At 45.3% G+C, this 18,118-nt stretch overlaps 1 protein-coding gene across 2 annotated transcripts in view; it reads left to right on the top strand.

The window, feature by feature from the left end:
- Positions 1 to 6,964, top strand: part of LOC119161591 (uncharacterized) — a 146,090-nt gene extending 139,126 nt beyond the window's left edge. For both annotated transcript variants that reach the window (XM_075878946.1, XM_075878945.1), the window contains exon 3: positions 4,536 to 6,964. In XM_075878946.1, coding sequence (XP_075735061.1) covers positions 4,742 to 5,953 — 1,212 coding nt within the window. In that variant the 5' untranslated portion in view covers positions 4,536 to 4,741 and the 3' untranslated portion in view covers positions 5,954 to 6,964. The remainder of the gene's footprint in view (positions 1 to 4,535) is intronic.
- Positions 6,965 to 18,118: the final 11,154 nt, after the last annotated feature.

The raw sequence follows: 18,118 nt of genomic DNA, 5'->3' as shown, positions 1-18,118 counted from the left end.
TGACGAGTTTCATTTGCCTGAGATGCAGACCGTTGATCTTGCGACCACAGTGAAGAAGGAATGTTCGCTTGATTTTTCTAAAAAATTGGGATGACCAATTATATATATATATATATATATTTATATATATATAAGGGAACGAAGTGTATATTTAAAGACTTGCTTTTCCGTGTTTTGGCACAATAATAGCGAAATCTAAGAGACAATAATGCCAAGGAAAGTATGGGGTAAGTTAATAAACCAAATCATAACGTAAATGTGAAGAAATAAAAGTGGGTGAAAAGGTAACTTGCCGTGGGCAGGAACCGAACCTGCGACCTTCGAATGATGCGTTCGATGCTCTACCACTCAGCTACCATGGCGGCTATCCTCCCAGCCACTTTATTAGGTATATAAGTGAATATATATATATATATATATATATATATATATATATATATATATATATATATATATATATATATATATATATATATATAATATTCCACATATCCTCTAAGAAAACAATATTGCACAGTTTTTGAACACATATTAGTACACATATTAATATTTGAACATAAGTGGCAGATGCCAACGTGGAAATAATGACATGCATGTAATGTAAGTCATGACTCATGACTACACGCCACGCTCATGGTGCACTCGTAGTCATTTCGCTAGCTTCACATATACCAAATTAAGTGTTACGTGGCGTCATGGGATGATGAAAGTGTGTCAAAAGCGCAAACATCAAAAACATGACATAGGTGTCGTGTAAGAACATGACAACAAACCCCACTCATGATGTGCTCACGGCCGTTTGGCTAGCTTCACGCATACCAAATTTGGTGTAACGCCACGCGAACGAACAACCAAGGAAATTACAGGTCGAAACATGATAATCATGACATGCGTGTCATGTAAAACCTGACTACATGCTACGCTCATAGTGTGCTTGCAGTTGCTTTAGTTGTTTCACATTTAGCAAATTTGGTATCGCGAGACGTGAATAGACGACGAGGGTAAACGACAAGTCCAAGCATGATAATCATGATTCATGACATGGAAGTCGATATACAGCATAATTTACGTCTGCCTCGTAACTTTGCGCTGATTTCAAAGTAAAACATTAACCTTCCTCATTTGTGCTTCACATATCATCGATTCTCACTGTACTTGGGATCTGCCAATTGTTTTTTCCGCGTGTTCTCTCTTACATGTTCAATCCCATGTGCTCTGGCTTCATGTCTGCTAAAGTGTGACACGCAATTACGCGTCGATATCCTGTCACACCTGCTGGTCTTTATAGTAAGTGCAAAGCGCGTTAGCTGCTACAATTCGAGGGTTTATTATATCAACAAGTATCTGCCTAATGTAACTTAAAACAAGCCAAGTAATTTAAAACTGCGCTCTTTCCTGTCTCCCTTGTTCTTCTTCAAGTTTGTGCAGCAATCCAATTTTTCAAGCATGAACCAACTAGTCTGCAAAAAAGTAAAGCCAAGTATCTTTCGTAATTCCTTTGCCGAGGAAAAAAAGCACTTACCCAAGGGTAGTGAAGTAATGGAGAGATGAGTATGGTTAACTAACTCACCGCTTTAAAAGGTTGTTTCACACAGTTTCTGCCCCGCGGTGACGGTCTAGTGGTTAAGGTACTCGGCTGCTGACCCGCAGGTCGTGGGATAAAATCCCAGTGGCGGCGGCTGCATTAGCGATGAAGGCAAGGGTGCTGTAGGCCCGCGTGCTCAGATGTAGGCGCACTTAAACCCCAGGTTGTCGAATTTTCCCGAGCCTTCCTCTATGGCGTCTCTCATAACCATATGATGGTTTTGGGACGTTAAACCACACATATCTATCTATCTATCTATCTATCTATCTATCTATCTATCTATCTATCTATCTATCTATCTATCTATCTATCTATCTATCTATCTATCTATCTATCTATCTATCTATCTATCTATCTATTTATCTATCTATCTATCTATCTATCTATCTATATTTCAATCTATCTATCTATCTATCTATCTATCTATCTATCTATCTATCTATCTATCTATATATCTATCTATCTATCACGCATTGTCTTCTCAAATTGCAGCGACTGCTGTCGTTCCAGCCGCTTGATATGAATATAGGCTGGTGTATTCTCTACAGTGTTCAACCTAAGACGCAGATGTTCATGTGGATCTAGAAATATTCGTAGCTGGTGTATTAGGAGATACGCTAAAGTAGAATTGAAGTTTCTTATTAATATGCTTAGTGCTTCATTATTCCTGTCAGAACTACCGACTGACTTGACAGCTAGGATTGCCTTAGGTCATGAAATGACATTTCTTGGTAGAATATTACCATACTATGTGTTATCTGTCATCAGGCTTCGAACTCAATTATAGAGCGCAGCATTTCTGAAGCCGACAACCATATTTTTAGAAAAGAGCTCAGTTCTGATGAACTCCTAGCCCGGCTTCAAAAGAGGATACTCGAACGTCACACAGCATGTCACTACGGCTCATCGCATCATGTTTACCTTTCACAGGAAATGATAAATGGACACAAGTTTCAATTCTTTAAAGCAATAAATACTTTCCCACCGGATGACTTAATATTTACACAGGAACATCCAGGAATATCTGAAATCTTTGAAATGGTTATGCCTTTAGTAGCTGATTATTGACCTTACCACATGCAACTATTTGAGATATGTGGTGAAAAATTCGTCTGCCTTCCAGACACGTAAGGAAGGGCGGCAAGACAATGTTGTCGACTTCGTTATTTCCGCGTTTGAGTTTGAAATTATTCTACCATGTGGCAGATATCGTATCTATTAGCACAGTACATACGTGGTTTGCTGGGACGCAAAAATTTGTGTACTAATTCACAGGTGAAAATGACAAAACTTCAAAATTACAAATTTACACTCAGCGAACAGCGACAATGCCAACGGAGAGACACGAATGTGGCCCTTGATAGCAAATAATGAAATACACACACGAAAAAGTTCACAACAACGCAATGAATAATTGACACTAATTATTCATAGGAAAGATGACTCAACATTTATAAACAACATAATCAGAACATTCTATTTACCATATCAGCTTTAGATAATATAGGCCACCTTTCAGTTGTTCGTTTCCACCCATTCATTACACTCGGAAGACGGTAACTAAATGTTCGGAGTCTGTAATTACAACGAGGATGCGCTACGTGTCAATTCTGCATACCGAGTGAGGTGACTGACAGGGTTTGGTTGCTAGTCAGCGACGTACAGTACGTGAGAGAGCACGTCTACTGCGTCTTTGATTTATGAAGTTGACAAAAGCTGGTATTCGTATAATACCTGGTTAAAGTTAAAATTGCATAATTCGTGAACAATGTGTGTGCGTCATGTGGTACAACGTCAGTGAACTCTAGGGCATCTTTTGTGCCAAGGCCAGGTTTTGCAATGATATTTTATAGTCTATCAATCATACCAGATCACAATAATGTAAATGTGAAGAAAAAAGGGGAGCACTGTATAATAATATTTTACAGGGGAGCTGTTAAGCGTTTTGTTAAGCCATTTCGGATCCACTTAAAATGAGCAGGCAAGCTCTTTATCAAGTGGGATATCAAGTGGGATCAAGCGGGATGCGAGCCAGTGGTCTAAAAAATACACCTAAAACTCTACAAAACTTATGACTATAGTGTGTTCGGTATAGCAATTCTATGTCAGATGTTTTATACAAAATGTACAATGTCTGTGTAGACGAGAGTGTAAACGTGAGCCAACGTAAGGATGTTAGTAATGCTGAAGTTGAGTAGAGAGCGCCAGAGGTCAGCAAAAAATGTAAAGCTCCCTGAGACTCACTGCAGATTTATATTTTGCGATCAGAGCTCACCCGGACTTAGTCTCACCAATGTTTTCTCAGACGTGGGTTCTTACTTTTTAATCCTTGTGTTACTTTCTATATGGTACTGATTCAGGGGTCATGCGTTTTTGCTTGCCCGGCGTTTAAAGACTAACGCTGTGATAATCACGTCGAGAAGCATGTCCAGCTAGGTTCATGAGATGGTCGACGGACAAGAACTTGATGAGGAGAATTGTCAGAAGACACGCACAGCGCTAAACTTACAATAACAAGTTTTTTTAGTGATAGACTATACTGATGACCGCAAAAAGACTAGAAAATTTGAATTTCGATCTTTCTGATCTCACTGTTGCGAACTTGTGGTGTTTTCTGAAAGGTCAATTTTTGTACGAACGTGGTCACAAAAGCCCCCCTTACGCCGTTCTTTTTTAGAAAACGCAGACACTTGACTTAGTGTGTATGACTGACTTTTAAAACAAGGGCGAAATTTAAACCCGCTTAGAACAACATTGTTGCACCAATCCTCAAAAACGTAATTTTAATAAAGCATCTTGCTGATATAGACGAAAGAGACCTTCATAAATGGTGATGTCCAAACAAGTTTGCTAATCTTCAATGCCTATTTTACGGGAATTAATATGACAAATTAAAGTTCATAGATCTCATTTTTGAAATCCAACATTTTTTTCTGTTTCAATTGTGCAGGACACGTGTCTGCTGCTGCCACTTGCTCGGCGGTGATGCATACCTGTTTGGCCACCGAGCAGTGCCTCACGTCTGTCTGAGATGAACCGTGCCCGCGCTTAAGCGCAGCCGGCACCCTGTTGCCCAAGATACTTGTGAAGCTCGCCAGCCCCGAGAATGACGTGTGCTCTTGCAGCGACCACCTAGTGTTCCTGGCGCAGCGCGCCATGGCTGCAGTGCGGCAGATGTCAGTGCCACAGGCGGGGCTGGAAGCAGAGGAGCGGGCTCGGTCGCCATCGCGCGACGAGAGTCGTGGCTCATCCAGCCCTCGGCGCTCAGCCGTCATCCCGGAGAGCACAGTGGTTGTAGCCGAGCCGCTAAGCAAGAGTGCCTCGCAGCCATCAAGCTTCAAAGTCAAGCTCACACGTCGCGACACCTCCAACAAGCTCGTAGTAGACTCGACTGCCGTCAAAGCGACCACCAGCTCCTCGGACGGTGAGAGATGCAAGCCGAAGCCAAACAAGGCTGCGGGTTGGAAGACTTCTAAGTTTTTCAGCAAGACGATGTCTTCGGCCGAGCTCCTGCGTGGCCTAAAGAAGCTCTCGGTGAACACTGCTACGACGAGCACCTCTGATGACCCGGACGCAAAACCTCCTTCAGGAGGGAAGGTTAAGTTTACGATGAAAAAACGCAACTCGTCCAGTGACTCGGCCGTCAACAAAGACCGCTCACCAGAAGGGCTGCGCAGCGGAGAGGGGTCGAGGAAGTCTTCCCGAGAGTCTTCGGACGGTTCGCCCAACGTGTCCCCGCGAACGAGTATCGACGAAGGAATCGTCTGCAAAAAGGAAGACATCCTTTCTCTCATTCATCACAACACGAAAAAGAAGTCGTCTATTGGCTCCGTCACAGTACCGGTCGCCGGTGCCACTTCACCCAAAAAGCTATCACTGCGAACGACGCGTTCGGCAACCATTGACCCTTCAGGCATGGCCACCGACCCTTATGAGCCGACGGCCGAAAATATCCCCAGGATCGTGTCTACTCCGCCAGCACCTCGCAGGGGATCTACCACCCTTGAGCGCAGTACCAGTGAAGAGGCCAAACCGAGCAAGTCGAAGCGCAACAGTGTGTCTGGCAAAAGTGCACCCCAGAGGTCCCTGGAGGATGCGCCGTCCTCTCCAGCGGATGAGTCAAGCGTACGCAAATCCAAGCGGAAGCAGTCAGGTGACGCTGCTCGCGAGGTCAAGAAAGAGACTAACGAAGAAGGCGTCAAGGAACCACCAAAAAAAGATGAGTCGCAGGTCAAGTGGGACGAGGGCAATGTTGTAGATGCCATGCTTCTAGGGGACGCCATTGAGGCATTTCTTAGGGGCTCCATGGGTGGCACATCGGCTGCTATGCCTGCAACGCCCAAGAGGGTCTCTTTCAAAAAAACGTGAAACGTTTTTTTTCTCCATGTGTCGGACATGATGGCATGCCAAAGGAGAATATATCGTTTTTAACCGGTCGGGGCTAGAATATTGACACTTTCATGTTCTTTGGCGTGAAGAAAGCTGCATTTGAAAGGAATCTTGGCTGTGCTCTCTGCGAGTTTCATGAAAAAAGAACAGAAACTGGGGTATTTCTTATGTTACAGTTCACTTAGTGCTGATACCTAGCTTTTTCCCGAAAGCGTTTCGAGCTGGGCATTTAAACTGTTACGTAGGCATGTCATCGTTGTTGTCGTTGTTCTTTTTTTGCACATAGGTGTATGAAAGCTGTGTGTTCCTACTTCATATATCTAAGTGCCATGACCATGGGTAACGTATGCTTGAACTGTGTGTAATGGGATCTAGCAGACCAGTCACGGTCGGGATCGTCTCAAGTAAGTACATCCTGCTCATATTAAAAAACAATCGAGAATTGATGCTATTGATCTCAGCCGAATGTAGTCACCTCAACTTTGACTGCCGTCTGCCGGTCCTTGCTGTTCCGTAAAACCACGTAGTTTGCACATCACCCCTGTAGTAAAAGCACCTGGTAATGTTATACGTCATCATGCATTCTTCACTGTTTCCGGCTTATTTTCATCCTTTGTATTGTTTCCTCCCACAGCCGATAGGAAAACGAAGACATTTGACTTCTTCTTGTGGACAGATTACGTTGCAGCTTTTTTACCCAGTATAATACTTCACTGTGCCTGTTTACTATACAGAAAAAACTTAGCATCGGAAATCCGCAGCTATAGGCACCTCAAAAATTAGATGTTTCCTGACTTAAGGGGTCTTACTGTGATTCATGTCGCATTTCGAAAGCAGCCTTGAGGTAACAGGACTAAATGTTGTACATAATGTGCACTATAGCACTGTTACCAGTGCTGTTTCGCTAGGTGACTGTTTAGTTATTGGAAATATATGCGAGCCACGCGTGTTGATAGAAAATTCTGAATAAATGCTCAAAGTTGTATTTGATATGTGTCGGGCAGTGTGTTCATGTGAACAGACCACTAAACGTTATTAATAATGCTTCTTTACTAATAATGCTTCTTTTACGCCTAGCAACCCCGTGGCATAAATCTATAGCATAAAACCGAAAGTTACCGAGCAATATATCACACTAATTCTGGTAGAAATTTCTTTCACGGTAGCGCAATAAGGCTGAAAACAAAGTCGTTGATTTCTTCAGCAATTTTACCGGTGAATGCCACTAGTAAGACCACTGCTGTCTCTAAATAGACATTCTAGGTGCTACCAGAAAATGACAAATTGTGTTAGGTTAAAGGATTGTGTTAGGACAAAGCACCTTGTAACAAGGAAGTTTACAACAGCAACTCTACATTGATTGTTCTCACATCAAACGCAACTTCACTCAAAATGCGAACCAAGTTGCATTCAAGGAAACTACCGTAATTCTCACGTTAGGGAAACTACAGAAAATAGGCAATACAATCGCCTATGAAACGTACAAAGAAATACTAACTACAGCATGCAGAAATACACAGGCCTATATTACATACTCTGAAAGTTTTATGAGTACCAGGTCTGCGACTGACTACTCGAATTCCGTGGTATGGAAAACATGGTACTAGACCGAGACGTAGTACTTGGACTTTCAAGACGCGTTGCGTCATTCTGTGTGACACCGGATGCCAAGAGGGAGCGAAATTTGGCTACAAAGGCTATGCAGTACCTATAACAATTTCGTTTTTTCTCCTGTTTATTCGTGTTTTTTTTTTCAGAAAATGGAAGCGCTGATAAAATCTGGTCGCAAAAAGGCACACTTTTCTGCAAAAATAGAGTAATATGTCGGATATGGCCCAATGACGGCATTAATTACGTCATCTGAACGCACGATCACAAACGTAACGTTCTCGTCTTTCATGATCTAAAACAGGCTAGTCAGTCGCATCTCTAAACTAGCGCCTTACGAGCAGTTTTACTATGCCACATCTAGCTCAAGTTTGCGATTACTTGTGTTTTCTTGTACATCGTCGAACTTCAGAATCAAGAATGAATATTGACAAATGTAACTCGTCGAACAGAGGCTGGCGAGCAAAGAGAGAGAGATATATATATAACTTTATTTTTATCCTTGCTGAGGTCAAGGGAGCCGGGGACAACGATCCTAGATCTACCAGAGCACTCCTTCTTAAGGCGGCGGTAAACCTTGGGCGTTGGCCAGGTCCTGGCATTGGGCAAGATGCAAGCTACGCGCAGAAGCGCATATCCTTCTAGTATTCTGGGGAGGTTATCCTAAACGTAGGCATGACGCTGGGCTTGATGGCATCTGCATGTCGCTGCGGGACACGCCTGGATAATGTGGTCGAGATTGGAGCGAGCCTCTCTGTAAGCTTTGTATAAGCATCTGAGCCTGTGCGACCATAGAAGGGCGAGTATCGGGAAGGTTTGTATTTGTATTAGTTGCCATTTATTGACATCGATGCTCTACGCGGCTAGAGAGACTTATACGTTGCCGCACCAAAATGTCGTTTGTAGGAGCAGCCGTTGCGTATATTTTAGAAAGAGCCAGAATTATAGGTAATTGTCGTGAACGTAGCCATTTTGTTCACTTCTATCACCAAATGTATAGCTAAATAGAAGTGATGGTATTTGTAGAATTTTTATTATCGCATAATAATGGGTATCTTGATTAAGCAAGGCCATCAACTATATAAGAGCACCATTTTTTTGTGTGACGTTCAAGCCTAAAACATTTGCAAAACAAACTTATAACTTGTAATAAATTAAGTGCGCCAGCATGTAATTGAGGTAGGAGAAGTAGCGCTCTTGCCAGATAGCGAACAGTTTTGGAGAATTCAAGACAGCAATAGGGACGCTAACAATTGAAGCAGTTTTATATAGTCCGCCAGTACAGCTTCAGATTGCAAAATCTGGTTGAAGACCTTCAGTTTGTTGAGATGTTTGTTTTTTCTAAACTCACACGAGAACACGCGCTGCGCTTCAGAATCAGAAACAGCGCGCTATTAGCATATAAGGGGGGCAGCATGAGCTGCGTTATCTTTTTAGATGGTAGATATACATACACACATGTTCAAGGCGAATGAAGAACAGCGCAAAAAACAGGACAAAAGGGCACAGAAATTGCCTGGTCCGCCCTGTTGTCTTGTGGCTTGCGCTGTCTTTAGTTTTCTATGAGCAGTGTACAAATGACTCTTTGCCAACATGCGTGCAACTTCCTCTGTGTTTGCAGGCGTGCAACGCGTCACCCTGAGATAATTCGATGTTCACCAGCGTTATAGTATGGGTGGGTGAAGGAATAGAGGGTGAATTGTGTGCGCGAGTCGGCTGACACTGCAGAAAAGCTGTGTATGTTAGAGCATTTTATCTGCAAATATAATGAAAAATGTCTATTGGCTGCACCAGTACACAAGCTAAAAGGAAGGAGAGAAGAGAAAGAGAGGCGCGCATGCGCATAACGGTGATCACGCCACGCTGCGGATTGAGATCGACCGTAAAATGCTTCGAACCGTTGGGTACTCGGGGTTGATGGCATTTCACTGCTGCCCCCAGTTGTGAAGGGGTGTGGAGGTTCGGCGGGCTTTCGTAAACTGCTGCCCCCAGTTGTGATGAGGTGTGGAGGTTCGGCGGACTTATTTACGATAGCTAGCTCCCCACCATTGTCCACATAGCGGATGTTCGCCAGTGAGGAGACGCATTTTTAGAGTCATAGCGAAGGTTTATTTGCATGATGGAAAAGAAATGAAACTGTACAGCGATTCAGCAATCTTGTACAAAGGCCCTTCATTTCTTAACACGGCAGCCCCACGAAGGTAGTGACCACTGTTGCCTCGAATCACGTGACGTTAAGTTTCAGTGATCTGCACCAAGAAGGGTGCAAACATTGAACCACTCGCTGATGAAGAACGCGGGAAAAATGTCAAATGGGTAACACGAGCGCACCACACAATGACACAACCAGCCTACGCCTTGAAGCTTCTACGCAGGGTGAGGAGGTAGAGTAAGAGAAAAGGGAAAGTTGAGCTCCTATTCCGGGAAGATGACCGCTGACACGAACGTCAGCAGTGGTGCATGGCTACGTTCAGGTACACTGTTCTAGAACTTTTTAAAACATAGTTCAGATGCTCGATTCCTGAGAACTGCTACGGTGACGCCATCTCACGCTTCCGAACCGTTGGTGCTTTGTCACGTCCCCGGGTAGGCGACAATGGCTGAGTGGAGGTGTTGACCTCATGAGAACTGCAACAGTGACGCCGTCTCGCGCTGTTCATCCCCGCACTACAAAGGGTTGTTGGCGAAGCTTCTGTCAAATTTCTTGTAACCCCACCACAGCTGACTGCCTGGCCCACCCGCAGGACGGCGTCGTGTTGTCTGCTTCCGACCAGGCGCCCGTATCGGGGTGAAAGCGTTTTTGAAGACAGGCTCTCACGCAATGGCGCCTGCTAAGACGACCTGCCGGGCCAAAAGTTACAGCATTTTACGACATACAGGTATACACAAGACAAGAGCTAGCTAACTGTCGTCGTTTTCAGCTCCACTGGCCCTCCGTATGTATGGATGTTCTTTTCACGTGCCCTTTTTTGCGTTTGAGCATCACGCAGCAGGCATGGGCGTAGCCATAAACGTTTTTCGGGTGTGGAGGTTCAACCATACATTATTTATTATGTTCATGCGTGAATTTGTATGTGTGCGTGTATATATGTGCAAGCAAAGTTGAAAGTTTTCGGAACGTTTTAACCCCTCCCCTGATTGCGCCCATGGCCGCTGGTGTTTACTAGGCCCAACGCATTTTATTCCGTATTCACAAAACGTTCTTATACTTGTAAATCCAACTCAAGAGATCCTTAAGGACTGTTTTGCGTTGCAATTTCCTCAAAGCGAAAAGTCTCAAGGATCCGTTGAGGTCAATTTTCAAGTCGAGGAATGTTGTATTGTAGCTCTTCTGGATATCAGCGTGATGTTTTTACAAACTACGTTTCTTTACTAAACACACACACACACACACACACACACACATATATATATATATATATATATATATATATATATATATATATAAAGGAAGTGTATACCTGAGGGCTTGTTTTTTTTGTTTTGACACAATATCAATGAGATCTGACAATAATGCCAAGGAATGTATAGGGAAAGTTATTAGAACCAATGTAATGTAAATAAGAAGAAAGAAAAGTGGGTGACTATATATATATATATATATATAAATATAAAGGTATGGGATATGGCACAACGGGAGCGTTGTCAACAAGGATAAATATATTTATTTCCCAACAGTTTCGGGAGGGGACCTCCCTTCATCAGGGGATGAGTTATACTGACATGAACTTCCTTGCTGCCGCGTCCCTCTCGCCTTGAAAGACGTTTGCGAGAGTGAGAGGGAACTGGAAGAAGGAAAAAAAAGAGAGAAAAAAGACGAAAAAAGAAAGAAAAGAAAGAAAGTAAAAAACAGGAAGAACCACTGTCAACACTGAAAACGAAGCCAACTGTCCGTCTACATCAACCTATGGTTCATATCACGTGCTGTTCAGTTCTTGGCGTGTGTCGGGCCACCCAAGATTGTCGCCGCGGTGCCGGGAGGGTCCGGGACGGCGTGCCTAAAGAAAGGGGTTTCCCCGTAATTGGTCGTTTGGTCGTTCGGCGGGCGGCGGGCGGTGTGTGTAAAGGAAAGGTTTCTCGTTAATGGGTCGGTCGGCTATTTACCTTTAATCTTCGTCCGTTTCCCTTCAACGGTCATGAAGTGGTAGGCGAACGTAAACACTTTGTATGTGCATTTGAAGAAAAAAAAAAAAAAGAAGAGGACAGTGTACACGTACGAGTCAGTCAGAAAAAAGCATGGTCTCCAGCTATCAATCTTTGTCACCAATTTTCTCCTGGCTTACTTCTCGGAGGCAGTTGAGTTTTCCGGGGTCCTCATTGATACCGGCTACTAATGTACGAAATTTGAAAATAAAATATGCCTCACGCTGTTCGCGCTCGCGTCTGTTTGAAAAACCGGACTGCAAAAGAGTTACGCTAATATTTTTAAAACTGTGGTTTGGCAGGCGCAGATGTCTAGATAAATATATATATATATATATATATATATATATATATATATATATATATATATATATATATATATATATATGTGTGTGTGTGTGTGTGTGTGTGTGTGTGTGTGTGTGTGTGTATGACGTATGAAGTGATGGTTTGTAGAGGCAGAGGAGGAAGAAGTTCAGAACGGAATAAACATGGGGTATGAGCCAGGGCACGTCTCCCGCATCTAGCGTCACACGAGTCGACAGGATGAAGACCTCGCAACCACTTCATCGCCCGGCCATCATTGCTAGCCTGCTCTTCAGAGGCTTCTGTGACGTGGTTGATTACGGACGCTTCTGAAAGACAACTGTGTACGAGGTTTGATGTATGATTTGCTTCTGAATTGGTTCGATTCTTGGATTGGTGACCACTGCATAAGGGTACCACATGTGACGTCGCATCACCAGGTTGAAAATGCAAATTTTGGCAAGTCTGCGGTGCCGTGGAACTGAACTCTTGCGACAAAAAACATTCAGAGTTGACAGATAGTTAATCAGGGGCTTCTTCTTCGCGGCTCACTATGAGTGGTTCTTGCGCCTGGTAGCATGCGACGTTCGATGCGTCTGAGCCTTCTGTGTTTGGAGTTTCTGGTGGCTGCGCACTGGACGGCAACATTGCAACAGGGGTAGTTCGGTAAAGTTTGAGTTGTGAATGGCCCTCTTTCTGCGCAACTAACGATGCGAGCTGTTCTGGCGCATGAATCTGAGTGGTAAGTCCAGGGCTTGGCGTAGCATCGTCTGAGCTGCGCAGCTCTATCCCGTCGCCCACCCATCATAGCATCACACAAGTCGACAGGATGAAGACCTCGCAACCACTTCATCGCCCAGCCATCATCATCGAAGACCTCAGCGAGACGCAGTGACCGAACGCGGACCACAGAAGAACGTGGACCACCAAGACCACCAAGCATCATGACAGCGGCATCAGATGACCTTCCCATTCCTAAGTACACCGGAGTAGCGTACGATGGACCCGTGCTGGACTGGTTCTACCTGTACGAGCTCCACGCTACCGCTGCATCTTGGTCGGAACGGGAGATGGTTACGAACTTCAGCGACTACGTCACCGGTGAGGCATTCAAATTTTACCTAATTCACATATTCGAGAACGACGAGTCATGGCGAAAAATCAAAGAGGAGATGATTACCCGTTTTAATGACCATGACCAAGACTTACTCATTGCCAACCATCTAGAGACAACTGCACACTATCGTCAATTTCCTAAGCAGTCCTCAAGCATTCGAAAGTCCAGCGCGAATCGACAAGTGCCTCAAGACGAAGTGGCACATGCGTTTACTTACAGACGGCCATGCGTATATTCGGAAAAACCTAACCGTCAAGCGCGCATCCCTTCTGCGTGAAAGTCAGCATTTCCGAAGTCATCGCTTCAACATACGACACGAGACGTCGCTCACCCTACTGATGCCTTTCATGCGTCGTCTCGCATACATGGTCCACCACCTGGTTTTCTACGACGCAGCTCTTCAAAGGCTCCTAACGGTCACTATTTGTGTCATAAGGACGCCTTGTTCATGGTAGACCAGCTGACACATGAGGAAAATGCCGAACAACGCCATGACGACTCAAAGAGTGAAAATCAGTCTTCACACATTGGATCAGCTTATTTTCTATCTAGCACAATTGGGCTACCTCCTGGTTTTCCGCCACTTGGCTCTTTCGTCGCTCACAACGCCCACCTCACATCTAGCACGCTTACAATGGTCGGGATAGAGCTGCGGAGCTCGGAGAATACTCAGCCAAGCCCTGAACCTACCATCCAGATTCAGGAGCAAGAACCACTCGCAGTGAACAGCGAAGAAGCACCTGATGATGTATCTGTCAACTCTGAAGCATTACCTTCATTACCCGAAATGCAGCACAACAGTCTAGAGACTACTACCTGCCCACTCGACACCACATTCAATTGCCCAGAAAGTCAGTGTCATGGTGAAAAAGGGCTGCCACCTCAGGTCTTTTGGCAGCAACATCATCAATGCCAGCAAGTCCAAAAACAACAGAGATTCCAAGGGCTATACGAACAAGGACGACGACGAATGGTATCATCTTCGGAAGAACACACGCGGTTTATGGTAAGCCGTTTACAAACGTGTCAACCAAACCGACGACATATACAAGATTTCTCGCTCGAAACAAAGAAAGCATCGAATCAAGGATATTTTCCCAAGGGACGTCGAGTAAGCTTTCTCCAGTCCAGATCAAGACTCAGGCAACACGACATACAACGTCGAGAAAGGCGCCAAACCATACCCTGTATTCCGCAAGGACGCATAAATCACCGCACCAGCTTCGGTCAACAAGCACGTGAACGGGTGGCGACGCATGGGTTCCAATCAAGACAAATAGCACGACACCTGCGCAAATCATCCAGCCAATGCTTCAAGGTCATCACACCACGTTCATTCATCGCAACAATACCGGCAGTGTTTCCATCTGATTTCACGCTCAAAGCATGCTTATGCTATCCTGGGCGCAACACCCAGCCTCGTCCACCAGAGCTACCCTAGATTTGACCGGACAGCTGCCCTCTGCATTGAAGCTTTTGTGCGAGATAAGAAACTCCCTTATGAAATCGAACTACCGTGCATTTTGACATTCTTCACTTTATGCTTTTTGTTGTTTTGTTGATTGTAACGTGCTCATTCTGTCGGGGGGAGGGGGAATCATGTGACGTATGAAGTGATGGTTTGTAGAGGCAGAGGAGGAAGAAGTGAATAAATATGGGGTATGAGCCAGGCCACGTCTCCCGCATCTAGTGTCATATATAGATATATATATATATGTATATATATATATATATATATATATATATATATATATATATATATATATATATATATATATATATATATTGTAAGACAGTAGCAGCGTTGAAGTCTCGACGGCGTTTATTAGGCCGAATTGCCTGATGAACCCTTTGAACGAAGACGACGTTTTTTGTGATGATGATTATATACAGATGAAGAAGATGAAGGTCAAACGTTGTCATTATTGTGCTTACACTAATTTCCCCCTCGCGCGGAAGTGGCCAATTAGGCCGCTGTTTACGACGGTGGTGTACGGCGCACGAATGGTTTTAAGCGTGACACTTGAACAACCTCCGTACCACGAAAACGGCCGTCGGAAGGCATGACAACAGGGGTTACTAGATAGTTAACATTGAACGTCTGCTCGACTATAGCGTAGGGCCTGATGAAACGTGAATGAAACTTATCACACAGGCCGGGAACCCGCGTTGGAGTCCACAACAGTACTTCGTCTCCAGTATTGAAGTGAACTACGCGGTGGACGCCATCGTAGCGAGTCTTCCGCTCTTGTTGGCTTGCCTGTGCATTGAGGTGGGCGCGTCGGCGACAATCGGCCAGGCGAGAGATTAAGTGCTCCCTCGATGACGATGACGAGTTCACAGGGACGTCAAAAAGGAGATGTCGAGAGGAGATGTTGGTTGACGGCCATAGACGAGAAAGAATGGGAAATAGCCCGTGATGCGCTGCGTAGCGGTATTGTACGCAAAAGTCACGAATGGCAGGATGGTATCCCAGTTGGTGTGGTCGGCGTTGATATACATAGATGTCATGTCGGTCAAAGTTCGATGGAAGTGCTCTGTGAGGCCGTTAGTCTGGGGATGGTAGCTGGATGTCTTATGAATCGTATTACATGCGTGAAGGACTTGTTCGAGTAGTTTCGAGAGAAACGCTTTGCCGCGATCGCTCAATAAGATGCGGGGTGCACCATGTCTTAGAAAGATTGCCTCCAGAAAAAGTGTGGCAATGTCCTCTGCTGATCCTGAAGGAAGTGCAGCTGTTTCGGCGTACCTTGTTAAGTGGTCAACTGCTGTGACAATTCAGCGCTTGCTGCTAGCTGATATTGGTAGCGGTCCGTAGAGGTCAGTGCCAATGACATCGAAGGGAGCGTGAGGACACGGAAGAGGTTGTAGAAGACCGGCCAGGGAGGAAGTGGGTCGCTTGCGGCGTTGGCATAGCGAGCATGACGCAACATATTGCGCTACGCAGTTGGAAAGGCCAGGCCAGGCAAAACGACTGTGGATGCGTTCATAGGTTTTTGAAAACCGAGATGACCAGCCTTGGGGTCATCGTGAAACGCCTCCAAAATATGCGTCCTTAGGGAACGAGGAGCAACGGGAACCCAGCGCTGTCCTTTGGGGTGGAAGACAAAGCGGTAAAGGATTTAGTTTTCAGTCTTGAAGTTCCGCAGCTGTCGATGGGCGCGAGCGTTGGGAGGACGAGAGGAGACTTGAAGGCGCTGCATTATAGAGCGACAGTAAGTGTCGCTGCGTTGGTGGGATGTAAACGTGTCGTTGTTGAAGGAAGAAAGAAAACCGACAGCGGCGAGTGAATGAACTGACGGAGACACTTTGATGGGTTCACTCACAGTTGGCGACAGGCCAGGAGTGCCTGAAGAGGATTGTAAAGGACAACGGCTAAGGGTATCGGCATCGTTGTGTTTCTTGCCGGATTTGTAGATAACGTCAAACTCGTATTCTTGGAGACGAAGTATCCAGCGACCGAGACGTCTAGACAAAGTCTTCAACGTCGACAGCCAGCACAAACGTGGTGGTCAGTGACGACGGTAAAGGGCAGCCGTGAAGGTATGGTTGAAACTTCTGGATGGCCCAGACAACGGCGAGACGCTCCTGCTCGGTGGTGGTGTAGTTTTTATCTGCTGCTGTGAGGGTGTGACTTGCGTATGCGATCACACGTTCGTCATAACGCTCTGTTCGTTGCAGAAGTACAGCGCCGAGTCCGTGTTCGCTGGCATCCGTATGGAGGAGAGTGGGTGCGGCATTATCGAAATGACAAAGCACTGGCTCAGACGTGAGGGCACGTTTCATGGTGTCAAAAGCCATTTGGCATTCGTCCGATCATACGTATGACGCTCCGGAAGAAAGGAGTTGGTGAAGTGGCGCAGCAAAGGTGGTGAAGTCTCGTATAAAGCGCCGGAAGTACGACGCAAGGCCAAGAAAGCTTCGGAGCTCTTTGACGCGTTGAGGCACCGGGAAGCGAAGAACGGCGGTAATTTTGTCGGGATCAGGCCGGATTCCATCTTTGCTGACGGGATGTGCGAGTACTCTAATACTTTTGCTAGCAAAGTGGCGCTTCTTGGTGTTGAGCTGAAGACCAGCAGCTGCGAGACACGTCAGAACTTCATCCAGGCACTGCAAGTGCTGTTCGAATGTTGAAGAAAATATGACGATGTCGTCAGGGTAACATAAGCATGTTTTCCACTTAAGGTCCCGCAATATAGTGTCTATCAGTAGTTCAAACGTTGCTGGCATTGCAGAGGCCGAAAGGCATGATGTTTAATTCGTAAAGCCCATCGGGTGTGGCAAAGGCAGTTTTTTCCTTGTCATCCTCGTGCATTGAAATTTCCAATAACCGGAGCGCAGGTCAAGGCTCGAAAAATATTCCGCTCGTTGTAAGGAATTTAAGGCATCATCAATGCGAGGCAAGGGATATACGTCTTTTCTGGTTACCTTGTTTAATGCGCAGTGGTCAACGCAGAATCGCAACGAACCGTCTTTTTTTCTTACGAGAACGACAGGTGACGACCAAGGGCTTGAGGGGGGGCGGATGATGTTTTGCCTGAGCATATCAGCAACGTGCTTGTCGATGATCTCGCGTTCGCTGGAAGAAACACGGTATGGTCGACGACGGACAATAGTTCCGTCAGTGTGTATGCGATGAGCCACCCCAGAAGTCTGGCTTAGAGCAGTGGAATGTACGTCGAAAGAAAATTTATGCTTAGACAACAACGCCAGTAGTTCGTCTGCTTGCGGGGGAGTGAGATTCGTGCTGATGGTATTGACGAGAACCGTAGTGGGTGGAGCATCTGTTGGTATTAAACGTGATTCCACCAGACTGGTATCCGAAGCCACTACAGAGATAGGTTGTGTGTCCACGCTGGAAACTACAACAGTGCCCTTGGTCAGCAGAATTGGCTCGTTGGTGATATTCAGTACTGCGAGAAATGTGGTGCCGTTGGAAAAGCGGACAAGACTCGATGAAAGTGCAATCC

Source organism: Rhipicephalus microplus, chromosome X (genome assembly GCF_043290135.1).
Source record: "Rhipicephalus microplus isolate Deutch F79 chromosome X, USDA_Rmic, whole genome shotgun sequence".
Lineage (NCBI taxonomy): Eukaryota > Metazoa > Arthropoda > Arachnida > Ixodida > Ixodidae > Rhipicephalus > Rhipicephalus microplus.
This window is presented reverse-complemented; position numbering and strand designations above follow the sequence as displayed.